We start from the raw sequence: 15,035 nt of genomic DNA, 5'->3' as shown, positions 1-15,035 counted from the left end.
CCCTTAGAGGGTGAATTTTGAAAAATCCTTTCTTAGTGCACCCCTAGACCTTAAAAGTAACCTACGTGCTAAATTTGGAATCCCTAGGTCCAGCGGTTTGAGCTGTGCGTTGATACATCAGTCAATCACTTTTGCCTTTTATATATATAGATAGTACAGTCGACCGCTGACATAATGTACCGGTTCCCATGCTAACGAGGAGGAAGTACACTCGGACACGTAACGCGATTGTATGCAAACCGATCCTATCTTTGTAATGATACTTTCTCCAGTCAACTGTACTCGGCACAAAATGTACTCACATCGTATAGAAGTAGCCTAGCCGTCTAGGGTATTAAGCAGAGAACTATCAATAGAAAAGACACGTGTTTCTGACCATGGGGTTTTAAATCCAAGGTTTGATTCTATTAGCTTAACTGAGCTACTTTTGTTCTGCAACCTTTAAAAAATATGATATATTAAAGGCTGACCAGAATTATAAAAAACCTCGCCATATTGCGGAAAACCAATGGAACTCATTTCTTGCACTGGTAACACTAAATTCAAATGTCTATTGCTGTCAAAGTTTAACTATAAAGTGTTATTTTGTGTTTTTGTGCGTTAAAATGCCGAAGATTAACCAAAGCCTTGAAAGGAAAATAATTCACATTGTATAAAAGTATTTGTCATAGAAAAAGTCTGAGGGATTAGAAAATATTCCTTCAAATAACATCACCGACACCGTTGTGAATATGATTGGTAGGTACCTATCATATAGTAAGTGTAAAGAATGTTGCAATATAAAACGTAGAAGTGCTGCCCTCGCGTCAGGTTTTTAATATTCCTAGTCAGCCTTTAAATTCATAGCACGATATATTTTTTTTTTATCTTAGAGATGTCAAATTAATTCCAAAAATTATTTAGGAGTAGGTAAGGCTCGCGTATCAAGAGACAGCGATAACACTCATTGCATTGTCAATACACTGACTTTTCTAATTCTACGTACCTAAATATAAATTGTCATTTTTTCTTACGGCTTATATCTTTTTAAGTTTTACCTACCACGGGACAAGCTTCAATTTTTGACGATATTCAGGATGGACAGATTCCTAGTTGATTTACGTATCTCAAATTGATATTTTTCTGTTTGGACGTCTAATCTCGTGTTGTCTTTGTCCATTTGTACTCAATGACAGTAAATAGACAGACATAAGTCATCAGGGATAAGTTCGCCTTTGTACTCTTTTGTTTTGTTGTTTTCTTTTTTTGTATTATTTTTGTGTTTTATGTACAACGTCTGTCCCTGTCCCCGACGTTGCATTCATCTGCAGCATGACATGGTAATGGCGACCATTAACTTTATTGTGATTATGGTGACGAATAAAGATTATTTTAGCCTTTCGAATTATTTTTGTTATTAACCTAGCAAACGAAAACTTCCATTCCTATTGTTAATTAGTGGATTCGAATTTCGTACGAACTAAATGTATACATACATAAAAAAATAATTGCATTTTTTTAACCTAAAATAGTCAAATGAGCTTAGAAGCTTTACAATATTCCAGTGCGTTATTGTGTTACAGTGTGTTATGTCTTCCAGACTCCAGTGTGTTATTTTACAATTATTTGCGACCTTACCCACATACATAAGTACATGTGATTATAAAGTCAGTGAGTAATTCTGATCATATCACAAGCACTCTAAACCTACATTAAAATTTCTAGCACGCTTGGAGATAAGTCCTAGTAATCCGTTAGCGACAACCCTTCGTAAATAAGCTAGTCTGTAGCCGAGTTAGTGTCGCGGTGACAGCCAAATGCCCTTAATGCATGCAATAGAGACAAATACAGCCGGCCCGGCCCATGCTTAACATTAATTTGTGGCGGCTTTAGCGACATCTTGTAGCGACTACATGTTATTGTTATCTGACGTTCGCGTCGTCATGGCAGCTTTAGTTAGTACAGTCACCAGCACCAATATCTGACATAACAAAGCGTGCATAAATATCTGATACGACTCATTTCTAGGCCCGATAGAACGTGACAGATATTTTTGCACGTTCCGCTGTGGCAGATATTAATGCAGGTGACTATACATAATAGGTTAGAAGAAAAAGGGTCACACTGAAAACCAGCACTGCAGCTCCCCGCAATACGTGCTTCTATTTAGGTCAAATGCCAAATACAAATACACAACACTTAAAAAGAGAGAAAAAATTGCTTAAAAATTACTTATGACAATAATAATCTAAGAATGAAAATAAATACAGATAATAATCATTTATTTCGGAAAGAAGAATCCATATAGTGTTAGTAACAATAATCTTACGCCTAAAATAAACTTTAATGTGTGATTGGCACAAAATGTGTTTAATTTTTACCCTTCTAGTTAGCAAAGCGTTAGCAGTCTCTCGTGTTGCTATACTCAGTACACTGACTATCAAGTGACTCAATTGCTACTCTTATGTACAGTCACCAGCATTAATATCTGCCACAGCGGAACATGCAAAAATATCTGACACGTTCTTCCGGCGCCATAGAAATAGAATCATATCAGAGTAACACAAACAGTTTAACAATATGCAGGTTGGTGCCTCTTTTTAAGTATCGAGATACCTGTGTCAAGAGACACCGCTCTTCCATTAAAATGCAACTTTAATGGCACAAGGTGAGTATGAATTAGAATTAGGATCTAAATGAGTACAAATATAGGGAGCCAAGAAAAGGAAACTCACAAACTAAAACAAATACGAGGCATACAAATAATTTGAAGGTTTATAAAGGTAGATAGGACTATGAACTATGAAAGTAAACTATTGTACACTATTACCATTAAGAGCCGAAATATGGACGCTCACGGTAGGGCTGGTCCACAAAGTTAAAGTTGCTCATCGTGCTATGGAAAGGGCTATGCTCGGAGTTTCTCTGAAAGATCAAATTCGTAACGAAGTGATCCGACAGAGAACCAAAGTTATCGACATAGCCCACCTCATGAACACGCTGAAGTGGCAATGGGCCGGCCATATAACCCGAAGAACCGATAACCGTTGGGGTGGACGAGTTCTTGAGTGGAGACCACGCCAAACGTAGCGTAGGACGTCCTCAGACTCGGTGGAGCGATGATCTTCGCAGGGCGGCTGGCAAGAGCTGGATGAGAGTGGCAGAGGATCGTTCTCAGTGGCGTGCCATGGGAGAGGCCTATGTCCAGCAGTGCACGAACATAGGCTGATGATGATGATGATGACCATTAAGAGCGTTTATACCTGCTTGTTGTGTCAGATATTGGTGCTGGTGACTGTACGACATTAAAAAAACTAAATTGAAAGCTGGCCTGCTGTACTGTAATTCATAAACGCCACATTATAATCCGTCTTAATGTCAGTGAATTAAGAGCAGGAATTTAGCTTTGACTGGCTTTTCCTAGACGCTTTGTGTTCACGCATGCGCGTAAATCCGCACGCGAGGTGCTGCCATCTATCGTTAAGATCCTTATCCTTATTAAAGCGCTTGTACTTCCACATGAAGTGCTGCCATCTGTCATTAAGGACCTTAATAAAAAAAATGTTCTGATTCAGATTTCAGCTCTATGCGAAATTAGATGAATCTTATAATATTAAAGTTATGCAAGTGTGCACGTGCGGGCGAGCTTAGGTTTTTCTGTTTAGTTCATAAATTCGAGCTGTCCAATCCGAAATATTATATACACCGTCATCTACGTTTACATTTGTTAAAAACAATTATGTTTTTATATATAAACGAAAAGAATTTGAGGATTTTACATCCAAATATCCCAATTCCGTTGTATCTGGATGAAAAGTAATCTACCTACGTATTACTACGTACTATCTGTCTACATATAACATTTCATGGAAATCGGTTGAGCCGTTTTTGCGTGAAAGTGTTATAAACATACGATTACGAGTACAATCACACAGGGCCAAAAACTTTGAGAGAGAGAGAGAGAGAGAGAGAGAGAAAAATTTTATTTACACATATTCGATGCACATAAAAATAGATTAGATGGAAAGAATAAATAAATAACATCGAACTAACTTTGCATTTATGTATATTAAGTTATATATTGCATGTATATAAAGTTATATATTATATGTTTAATTAAGATTGGGTACTTATTTTACTTTAGTTCGAATTTGTCGCGTTTCAGGATAAGTAATCAATATTGATAGTTTACCGCGTGGGAACTATGGCCCAAGCCCTCTTGATCTGAGAGGAGGCCTGTGCCCAGCAGTGGGACGTATATAGGCTGAGATGATGATGATGATGATGATTGATAGTTTTGTCAACAGCGTGGTGGTTCAGGAAAATACATATTACTCTTGCCTAAAGGAGGTCTAAGGTTCGGTTTTTTATATACTTTACATTTTACTTATCCAAGAAAACGCAATCAAACAAAAAAGATCTCTCCTAGATACTATTAGTAGAATTTCTTTAATTCAAGCATTCATAGCCACAGAGAGATGCTTAATTGCCGACCCAGGGTCTTTATTTTAATTTTATGACTACAATCCTAGGAACACACTTAGTAAGGGAATGAGGAAGGCGCATGCGCGATGACGACCTGTCCTTTTCTGTAAACAATCACTCATTATAGTTCGTTATACTACTTTTTCTGCTTTAAAGTCCTTAATTGCAAGTTGATACTTTAATAGGATGGAAATTGGTCGAAGAGTCAACGATATTGATCAAAGAATATGCATATTGACGTTTTTAAGGTTCTTTACCTACATACTCGTAGTCCTATTAGGAACCTTGTTGCAGGTCCGCCCGGATTGCAACCACCATCTTGCTCGCTAATCCTGCCGTGAAGCAGCAGTGCTTGCACTGTTGTGTTTCGGCGTGGAGAGTAAGACAGCCGGTGAAATTACTGGCACTTGAGGTATCCCATCTTATAGGCCTCTAGGTTGGCAACGCATCTTCAATCCCCCTGGTGTTGCAGGTGTCTATGGGCGGTGGTGATCTCTTACCATCAGGAGACCCCCTTGCTCGTTTTCCATCCAGTCGAATAAAAAAAAAGGAACCATTATACTAACATATTTTGTACTTAGCACTTTTTTGTAATATTTTATATTTCCTTTTTGAACATCAAATAGATAAACAAATATACATACTTACATAGGTATAGGGATATCACCAGTACCTACTTTGAAAATATCTCGTATCTCAAATCATTACGTCAGCAAATTGATCATTGGAATTATGATAATGGGCTCCCATACAAAACTGCGATGCGATGCGATGCGATGCGATGCGACGCCGCATGGCAGGAAATAACGATGCGAATTGCTGCGATACATTTCGTGCGGCAAAGCGTTAGTGCAGGTCACTATACCTAATATATCGAGGGTATTCTGGCAGAACCGGATAAGTGCACAATATTTATTTACTTACACGGTTTTGCTAGATAAAGCAGAAAAATTGAGTATGCCTATGTATGTAACTTTTTTTTTTATTTGCACATTCTGTTTTGCCAGAATACCCTCGATGTATGATGTCGCAGGAATACGCGATGCGAATCAGATCGGAAGTATTTGCGATGCGTCCTGCGAGCTTGCAGATTTTTGCAATGCGATGCGAAGTCGCAGTTTTGTGTGGGAGCCCAATAAAGTTCAGGAATATAAACTACTTTTTGCACCGGCGACATTACGGTAGTAAAGTTACGCAACAAATCTGCTCTACCTCCACCACAGAATAAGTAATAGTACAAGTACAGAAGTTTCACTGCCGTACAAAAGTGACGTTTAGGCATAAGAATCGTGCCTACTGTATGCTTCTCTGTCTATCGCATAACTCGTGTTCACTCGCACGCGTTGAGTCGCACTGAATCGCCTCAACGTTGGGGAGGCCCGGTATGTACTTGTAGCTCGGCGGCGGAATGGCCTAGTGACACCCCCCTGCCTCCACACTGTGAGAACACACACACAAACAATACAATACAAATATTCTTTATTTGCAAACCACAAATCAGTACAAAAAATGTATAATATAAACACAAAATTATGGTAGATAGAATAGGCGTTATTATCGTTTAAAAGCGATCGCTTCTAGACAACCATTTGGGCACAAGATCTTATCATTATGTCACAAGTAGGTAGCGGAAACAGATAATAAAAACAAGAACAAACAAAAATCATTGATATTAAAATAAATACAAATGATATATATATCGGAGAAAGACGGTGGTGAGAGATGATGATGATGATGGACGAAATGAGGGTACTTCCGCCTCGCCGTCAGGATGCGTTCATGATGTAGGTACTTGAGTGAGAGCTTCAATAAGAACTTCTTTTAGAGCACAGTTGTTTTAATTCACCAGCCGATAATAATTAAATTACAAAACCAATCAGAGTATGTACAGAGCTAATCGACAGACGAACCGACAGAATCGTTAACCAGGTGTTGTCGCCCCTACGGTCCGAAGTAGAATGACGTTCCGGCCAACGAGCCCGTCCACGTGCACCGCAACCGGTCGTCACACGGCGTTCACCGCCATCTCGATATTGTAACAATCAATTGACAATCCTCTAAGGCTTGATTATTGTTATCCACGACATATATAAATACATACATGCAATATTTATACAACACATATACTACTAACATAAAACAGCAATATGAATTGTCAAAAAAGCCGTAATGGGAGAAAAAGATGAAATCTAACTATCACCATGACTACACTGCGCTAACCGGTTTCAAACTCAACCAGATTGTTCATCATCATCACCAAAATATGTTTTATAAAGTTCACTCAAAAAAAAAATGGTTTTGAGGTAGGTAGGTACATTTTTAAAGTAATGACGCTACACGCCAAGTAACTTCGTTTATATAATTTAAAGAAGAGTAACATAAATATACACACAGAAACTTTTGCGTTTATCATTCAAGTAGGATATTTAAATGAAGCCATTAGAGTTCGCTTTAGCCGTTAACCTTTGACTCCGCAAATGAAGCTGAACAAGACGGATAGACTAACCAGCTGGGCTACTAAGAAACTCGAAACTCGAAGTTCGTGTCGTGCGGTCCCTCTGACACTTATACTATTTAATACGAGAGCGAGGACCGTACGATACGAACTTCGAGTTTCGAGTTTCGTAGTAGCCCTGCAGCACAGCATTAGCAGGGCTGTCATAAATCAGCTTCTCATTTATGATCCAGACGGTGCTTAGGTAAGATATATCGGTAAATAGTTCCGCTATGCGTTGGTAGATGGCGCTGTACGACTTTTATGTCGTAGTGAATGTGAATGCCATCTTGAATTTAAATGGAATGGTGTACAATGCAAATTTTGTTGACAAATCTGCATACTGTTGCTACCTAATGATGTAGGTAGCACACGATATACTCTGATCCATCGTTTTATTGCGGTTCACTAACTTCAATTGACGTTTCGATTTCGATTCTTTTGGAAATTCCATCTCTATCATACTCCATTTTTAGGGTAAGTAGTGAAATAAATCCATAGGGATATCGGGATAAAAAGCTGGCTGTTACTCCCGAGGCCAGCTACCTATACATACTTACGAAATTATAACAAATACCTAACAGAACACCCCATACAAAAGTTGGAAAACCCCCGACTTTGTCACTTCAAAGTTCAATATCTCAAAAACGCTTGAACCGATTTTGATGAAATATGTCTAAGAACCATCGCCAGAAAACCTGCTATCAATTTAAAAAACCGCATTCAAATCTGTCCACCCGTTTAAGAGCTACGGTGCCACAGACAGACACAGAGAAAAAAAATTATACATTATAGCCAGTTAAAGTTGAGTGACGTAGCGCCGTGCAACAGTTTTTAGCACCACTTTACGCGCTTCATCTTTCTCATTCTTTGTTTGATTAACAAATTAAAATTAAACAAATAGGTACGTGTCCAATATTCGCATGTTGCGATAATCTATAATACTTTTCGGATAGATTGGGTACGGTGGACACATACATATTTTTTAAAATAATTTTTAATTTACATAAAACTAAAAATCAATCAAATCAATCAAAATAGAGAAATAAAACTAAAAAATTATACTATAATAGTAATGCGTGAACAATAAAAGGTACATAGTAAGTGAACAATTGTTTCCACTGTTGCTATTTCATTTCCTCGCCATCGAAGTGAAAAGCAGTGTAAAACTCGAGCATTAAACCCATTTTCCCCTCGACGTGTCTATCCACCCTCGCCGTACCGGCTTGGGTGGCTATACGAAAGTCTTGGGTAAAATGGCTCGTTTTATGCTCTTGTTGTACAATCTACTATTGTTGGAAAAAGCGTTTTATTCGGTGAATGCATTAATCTGAAATTTTAATTTTATTGTTTAAATTGTATTGTATTGTAACTCTTTATTGTACATAAAACATGTGGAAATTACAATTAACAAGAGAAAGAGATGTACAAAAGCGAACTTATTCCTTAGAGGGATATCTTCCAGTTAACCTTTGAACGATTGAAAGGAGGATTTTTATGTTATTGTTTTTACATTGACATTTAAATTGTTAATGTGCATTGGCTAATGTGTTAATTTTTACATATCCTTGACATTTTGGCGTTAATATTCTTTTTTAATGTTAATTTCAATGTGTTTTTATTGGGACGATCCCTTGAGGAGAACCAGTCTTATTTTAATTGTTTTTATTCACATCATGACATGCTTAGAATTTTATTTTTTATAATTATTACTAATCTTATTGCCTTTGACGATTTCAATACAAATTCTCATAACTGACATTTATGTAAATGATTGATTAATGAAATGATTAATGATGTATCGAATAAATAAACTAAACTATTATTTTCTACCAGGTAACTTCTATCCGAAAGGCGCAAGCGAAAGCAATACATGCTTTTCAAATGGCTCGATTTTACACCTAAGGCTAAATTGTTCATTGTCCAATTTACAGCGAGCAAGAAAATTTGTTGATAGTAACAATACATTACTGAGGCGATGAGCCAACACATTATTAGTGACCAATCGGACGCCGCAGTGTAACGCTACATATGCTAAATTCACTGGGTTTTAATCATAGCTAGTTGCATTTGGACCTGTTTCATTATTCTGCCAGTGTTGCCACCGGACTGATTTTACAAATGATGGTAATTATTTACTGCTATATCGGATAGTTTTACCTATTTATCATGGTTCGTTGTTATCGTAAGGTTGTGTACGCATTTGTGTTTAAAAACTGATTAAAATTTGTGAAAATAATGTGTCTGTGTTCCCTGATCGTTACAATCTGATCATCATCAAATTCAAAATTCAAAACTCAAATCAAATTCAAATCATTTTTTCAGTAAATAGGCCGCAATGGGCACTTTTACGCGTCATTTTTTAAACTACCACCGCTTTCGGAAAGACCATCATTGCCAACAAGAATGCGCCACAAGAAACTTGTCAGAAAGTAATTTTTTCATAATAATATAATTACAAATAAAATACTTCATCATCATCTGAGCCGTAGGACGTCCACTGTTGGACATAGTCCTCCCCTATAGACCTCCAGTTGCTTTGGTTGGCAGCGGCTTGCATCCACCGTGAACCCGCGGCTTTAACCCAGGTCATCCGTCCATCTCGTTGGTGGACGTCCTACGCTGCGCTTGCCGATCCGCGGGCTCCACTCGAGAACTTTTCGGTCCCAACGGCCATCTGTTCTCCGTGCTATATGGCCTGCAAATTGCCACTTCAATCGTCTTCGTTAGTCTTTGAATCAATCAAACAAACAAACAATCTAGCCGTCTTCAAATCATATTGGACAGGCGTGCTTCATCCTAGTCCGTCCGACCATCAGGCGTGATTGTTTATTTGATATAAAACGTCACTTCTTCTTTTTCTTCTCTTTTAAAATATGGCTTTTCTGTCCTAATTAATAGGACAATTTCGCCAGTGTCAAGGTACTCTCTTTGAGAGGGACGTTGTACGGTGGTTGTAGTTTTTGCAACTTGATAGTAAAATTCCAGAAACCACGTTAGTCAACTTGCGCATTAAAAAATTCCAGACACGAGAGCAATATAGAATTTTGTGATCACTGTTCGCCGCATAAAACACTATCAAAAATTATACTTCAACTAGCCAAAGAAACAGAAATAGCAAAATTAGATATTGTCTACATCCGCCATGTTCGAATGCTACAAATCGAATTCCAAATAAGTAAATATGATAATTGATGGACGGTCGCCAGTGCTCGGAAATCGTCGTGTACAGCCAATTGTCTCTTTCCGAAGACCGATGTGCAATATTTATCGCCGGGTACTGTACGTGTTATTTCAGACGTATCTACATACCAAATTTCACCTACACACGTACACAAACATACAGGAAATGCACGCACACATTTTTTTATTCGACTGGATGGCAAACGAGCAAGTGGGTCTCCTGATGGTAAGAGATCACCGCCGCCCATAAATATCTGCAACACCAGGGGTAATGTAGACGCGTTGCTAACCTAGAGGCCTAAGATGGGATACCTCACATGCCAATAATTTCACCGACTTCTTACTCTCCACGCCGAAGCACAACAGTGCAAGCACAGCTGCTTCACGGCAGGATTAGTGAGCAAGATGGTGGTAGCAATCCAGGCGGACCTTGCACAAGGTCCTACCACATGCCCACATACTTTCGCATTGATAATATTAGTTGGATAACGTAGTATTATTTATAAATTACGTAAAATAATAAATGGCATTGGTTTCAAAAACTTCATTTTGATAAAGTTTACTACTACGTATTCAAATTAAACAATTACGCTAAATCAATTTTCCATGTCGATTAAAATCGATTTTTATTGTCCTCACTCATCGATAATTGCTAAACATTTTCTTAATCAAATCGTTTTACAATTTGTTTTTCCTCAACTAGCTTAATGCTTTACTTACAGAATTTGTGGCAGTTTCTTGTTAAGCTTCAAACGAAAATTATCTATATCCGATTTTTCTATTCCATCAACAAACTTAGATCCTTTAGTCATCAAATACTCTGCCACATGCTGATTACCCATTGGCTCCCCGAAATAAATAATATCGGCCAAAACCTTGATTTCGTCTCTACCAATAGAACTCAGTTCGTATTTGATATTAGCCACAGTGTCAGTAATGAAAGTATTTAGCATTGGTTCTATATCGGTTAATGAGTTTGCCGCCCAGTCTTGTATAGCAGTAATTAAATCTTCAGCTCTCATCTGAACTTCTTCCATTCCAACTTTGTCGAAAACTGTATCAATAATATCAAGTACAATTCTCATTGCTTTAGTCCTAACTTTAACCGCTTCATCAACAACATTAACAACTCTATGTCTTTCAATAATCACTGAACGTACAACAGATATATTTTCTCTCATATCATTCATATTTGCATCTACTATATTCACAGCTTTTTCCTTCAAATATTCAAATATCTCGTTTCTAAGGATAGTTTTAAGAAAATGTTTTTTGCTGACAATCAGTTGAGCTGCTTTTATTACAAAGTATTGGAATTTGACATCGTATAGTTTTAGCACTTCACTAAAAATTTGTGCTAACTGGTCGGAGAAGCCTGGAAAAGGTCTGCAAATGCCCATCGTCTTGCAAATATATTTCATCTCATTTTGTTTATTTCGCATAGAGAAAAGGAAAACCGCTTCCGTCATGATATATTTTTCAGAATTAGAAATATTGCTGTTCTTAGCTAGAACTTCCTCCAAGAGTGTTCGTTCGAGACTACTTTGAAGAACTACAGCCATATCAACTTTGTCAAGTACAATGCCTTCTTGTTCCACGGCAATTGAAGCTTCTTTTCTTAACATGAATTTGAAATAGCTTCTTAATTTTGTAACGTACAGATCACACGATTCTTTTACTAAAGACTCATCTAAAGTGAAATTGAATTTCAAACGTAAATACTCCGCTACGGATTCGATGCCTTCAATGCCTTTCTTTTCGAGTCTTTCTTCGTGTATTTGCCTGATTGTCTTTTCATTGTGAGTGTCTCTTGAAAATTGTGGTCTTAGGTCTTCAAGAATATTGTTGTCTTTTTCTGGTTCTTTTTCAGAGAATATTTGAGGTACTTCCTGACTAAGACTGTTGCCGGCACGTAAAATCGCTGTTTGAACTCTGAGGGTTTTCTCCATTCGTTTGATGAAGTCCGGATCCATACGAACGCGTGCTTGTACTTCTAAATCACTTCCTTTAGCTACATCTGAAATAGATATCATAAGATAAAATACAGTCATCCCAGCCTATATACGTCTTACTGCTGGGCTCAGGACTCCTCTCAGAACAAGAGGGCCTGGGCCGTAGCTTCCACGCGGGCCTATTGCAGACTGAGAACTTCATGCACACCATTGAATTGCATCGCAAGTGTGTGCACGTGTGTTCCTCACGATATTTTCCTTCACCGTAAAGTTCGTAAATTTCGAAAACTCAGAGCCCGGTTTTGACCCACGATCCTATACTTGAGAGGCCATAGTTCAAACCAATAGGCCACCACGGCTTTGTACTTGTATTTGAAAGAAAGAAGGAAATCATTAATTTCCACAAAATAAAAAGTAAAAACCTCTTAAAAAAGAAAACATACCAAACATACGTAAAAAAAAATTTGGCAAAAGGAGCAGACAGCATTTGCTAAAAATTTGGCAAAAGGAGCGGACTCAGCATTTGCTGCGAGTGCAAGCGTAGGCCTGCATTGCGCAGCGCTGGTTTACAGTCCGCCCCCCTCCCCGCACTCCGTACCGCTTTAGCAAATAGCGGGTAGACTTAATTAAAACTAAACATTTTTTTTATTCGACTGGATGGAAAACGAGCAAGTGGGCCATGCACTTTAAAATAAAAAAAATCGAGAAACAGCTGTTAAAAAAACTGTGATGTATGCATTAAAAAACAAAAAAAAAGTTATTGCTCTGTTATTTCATATTTTTATGTATGTGCCGAATTCAAACACCGGACAAACACAAAGATAAAAAAAAAACACTTGCAGGTTTTGAAACGCATAACATTACATCTTTCGTTTATATACCAGGTGTGGCCTGTAATATGAGCAAATAATTAAAACATAGATCATACTTGTCAAACTGAACAACATTAGTTCAGCGACTTTTAAAAATAATTAGTTTTTTAAATTTTTGTTAAGTACACTTTTAAGTTTATTCGAAGAAGCAAATGCTTGATGTTTGTAGCGTGACAGGCGACATCAGTTGTGTTTCAGGGTGGCGTACATTGATAGCTTGGTATAAAAAAAGGAAAATTCAAAGACTCCATTATTTTTAAAAGTCGCTGAACTAATGTTGTTCAGTTTGACGAGGACGATCTATGTTTTAATTTTGAAGTAAGAGAAAAAAAAACACAATACGCAAAACACAAATATGTGGACAGCATTGCGCATATTTCATTGTATTATAATATTAAAACGTACCGTACAACATTAGAATTATAAGGGAAAATCTAAGCATGATTTAATACGATCTCACACAACTAGCAAGTAATTTATCCGGTATTTCAATCGGTTTTTACGATCTCATAGTAATAACTATATCTTAATGGTCATTGACAGGAAATTAAACTACACTATATGAAAATTACATCGCGTTATTGTTATTAACAACCGTGAATGAATTGAACAAGAACGAAGGAGAGGGGAGAAAGGAAGGGTGATAAGAGTTCTGGACTATTCGATTCCGTGATCATCATCATCATGTCAGCCGAAAGACGTCCACTGCTGGACATAGGCCTCCCCCAAGACCAGACCGGTCTACTCAGACCGGTCTTGTGCTACTAACAGACTTTTTTTGCTTTTTAGTTCTTATCAAAGTTTTTTTAAGGCAGTCGAATTTTTTCACTAGGTTGTAGGACTATAATGCTAACAAATAATACGGATTTTTGTGATCTGAATTAAAAAAAAACATTTACTTATTTTAATTTTTTTATTCATACTTTTTTGATGCTCCTGTGAAAATATAGTTTAAAATAACGTTTTAAACTTTCGTGATTTTCACTCATAGTCAAAATACCACCAACGGGACTTATCACGCTAACACACACGAGTAATATTTATCTCGACGTTTCGGCAACATTGCAGTGCCGTGGTCACGAGTAGACTGAAGTGTGGGGTGTCAAGTCTGCCTAGCAGCGCGAGTCCTTCAAACTACCCGCACTTGTTCACTAATAGTACCGGCACTCGTATCACGAACTACCCGCACTTGGTCATTTTTATTTGTCACCCCATCAATGTTCAATCAATGTTGCCGAAACGTCGAGGTAAATATTACTCGTGTGTGTTAGCGTGATAAGTCCCGTTGGTAGTATTTTGACTATACATAGTTCCAAAATTTTATATATCAAATATGTACAGTCAGCATCAAAAGTAGTGCATATTTTTTTTACTCTGTCGCATAAAAACATTTGTCACTCTTGGCTGTAAAGCGACAAAGTACAAAACTGTAGATATAGCTACTTTTGATGCTGACCGTACATAATGTATGCACGGAGAACAGATGGCCGTTGGCGCCAAAAAGCTTTCAATAATCTCATAATTATAATGACCCTTTTTACTCAGTTTTTTTTTTTAGACGAAGACTTATTTTGCCGATGTCGGCGTGGAGACATTACACAGTGAGGAGAATGTTCGGTTTATGAAATTTTGATCTTGGGGAAGGAACGGACATTAGACCTAAAATAAATAACATATGTTATGGACGGCACACAGACCACAAAGACAATTTTTTTTTAATCTTCGGGTATTGGAAGAGTGTTAAGCATGCTAGCATAAAAGGAAGAATTGAAAAGGAAACAAAAAATATTATAATAATAAGCATGCTGCAGATACTACAACTTAATGTTGTTTCACTGAATAAATTTGATTAAGATTTTTATCGTTAATTATCTTCATGCTCAAATTGCAAAAGGATTAGACAGAGATGAAACACCGCTATCATGTCATCTGTAAGCTGAGTATTAAAAAGCTTCATCGCAATGACGCTATACAGGGAACTTAAACTTTGTGCCAGTCATCATTAGACTCAAATCAAAATGGCTTGCAATATTAGATGGAACTTTTTCGTTTTAATGTCGCGATCTTGCG

General features: G+C 37.4%; 2 protein-coding genes across 2 annotated transcripts in view; both read right to left on the bottom strand.

Annotated features, from left to right (window-relative positions):
- The window catches only part of LOC141439353 (major royal jelly protein 7-like), a 223,797-nt gene that overhangs the window by 39,858 nt on the left and 168,904 nt on the right, over window positions 1–15,035 (bottom strand). The gene's annotated exons all lie outside the window — the stretch shown is intronic.
- On the bottom strand, window positions 10,738–13,481 carry LOC141439283 (uncharacterized). Its single transcript, XM_074103539.1, has 2 exons — window positions 13,371–13,481; window positions 10,738–12,158 (listed from the first exon to the last, which is right to left on the bottom strand). The coding sequence occupies exons 1-2, from the start codon at window positions 13,405–13,407 to the stop codon at window positions 10,858–10,860; spliced, it is 1,338 nt and encodes a 445-aa protein (XP_073959640.1). The 5' UTR covers window positions 13,408–13,481; the 3' UTR covers window positions 10,738–10,857.

The sequence above is a fragment of the Choristoneura fumiferana genome, chromosome 20, assembly GCF_025370935.1.
Source record: "Choristoneura fumiferana chromosome 20, NRCan_CFum_1, whole genome shotgun sequence".
In the NCBI taxonomy this organism is placed as follows: domain Eukaryota; kingdom Metazoa; phylum Arthropoda; class Insecta; order Lepidoptera; family Tortricidae; genus Choristoneura; species Choristoneura fumiferana.
Note: the sequence above shows the minus strand (reverse complement) of the source record. Positions and strands in the feature narration are given on the sequence as shown.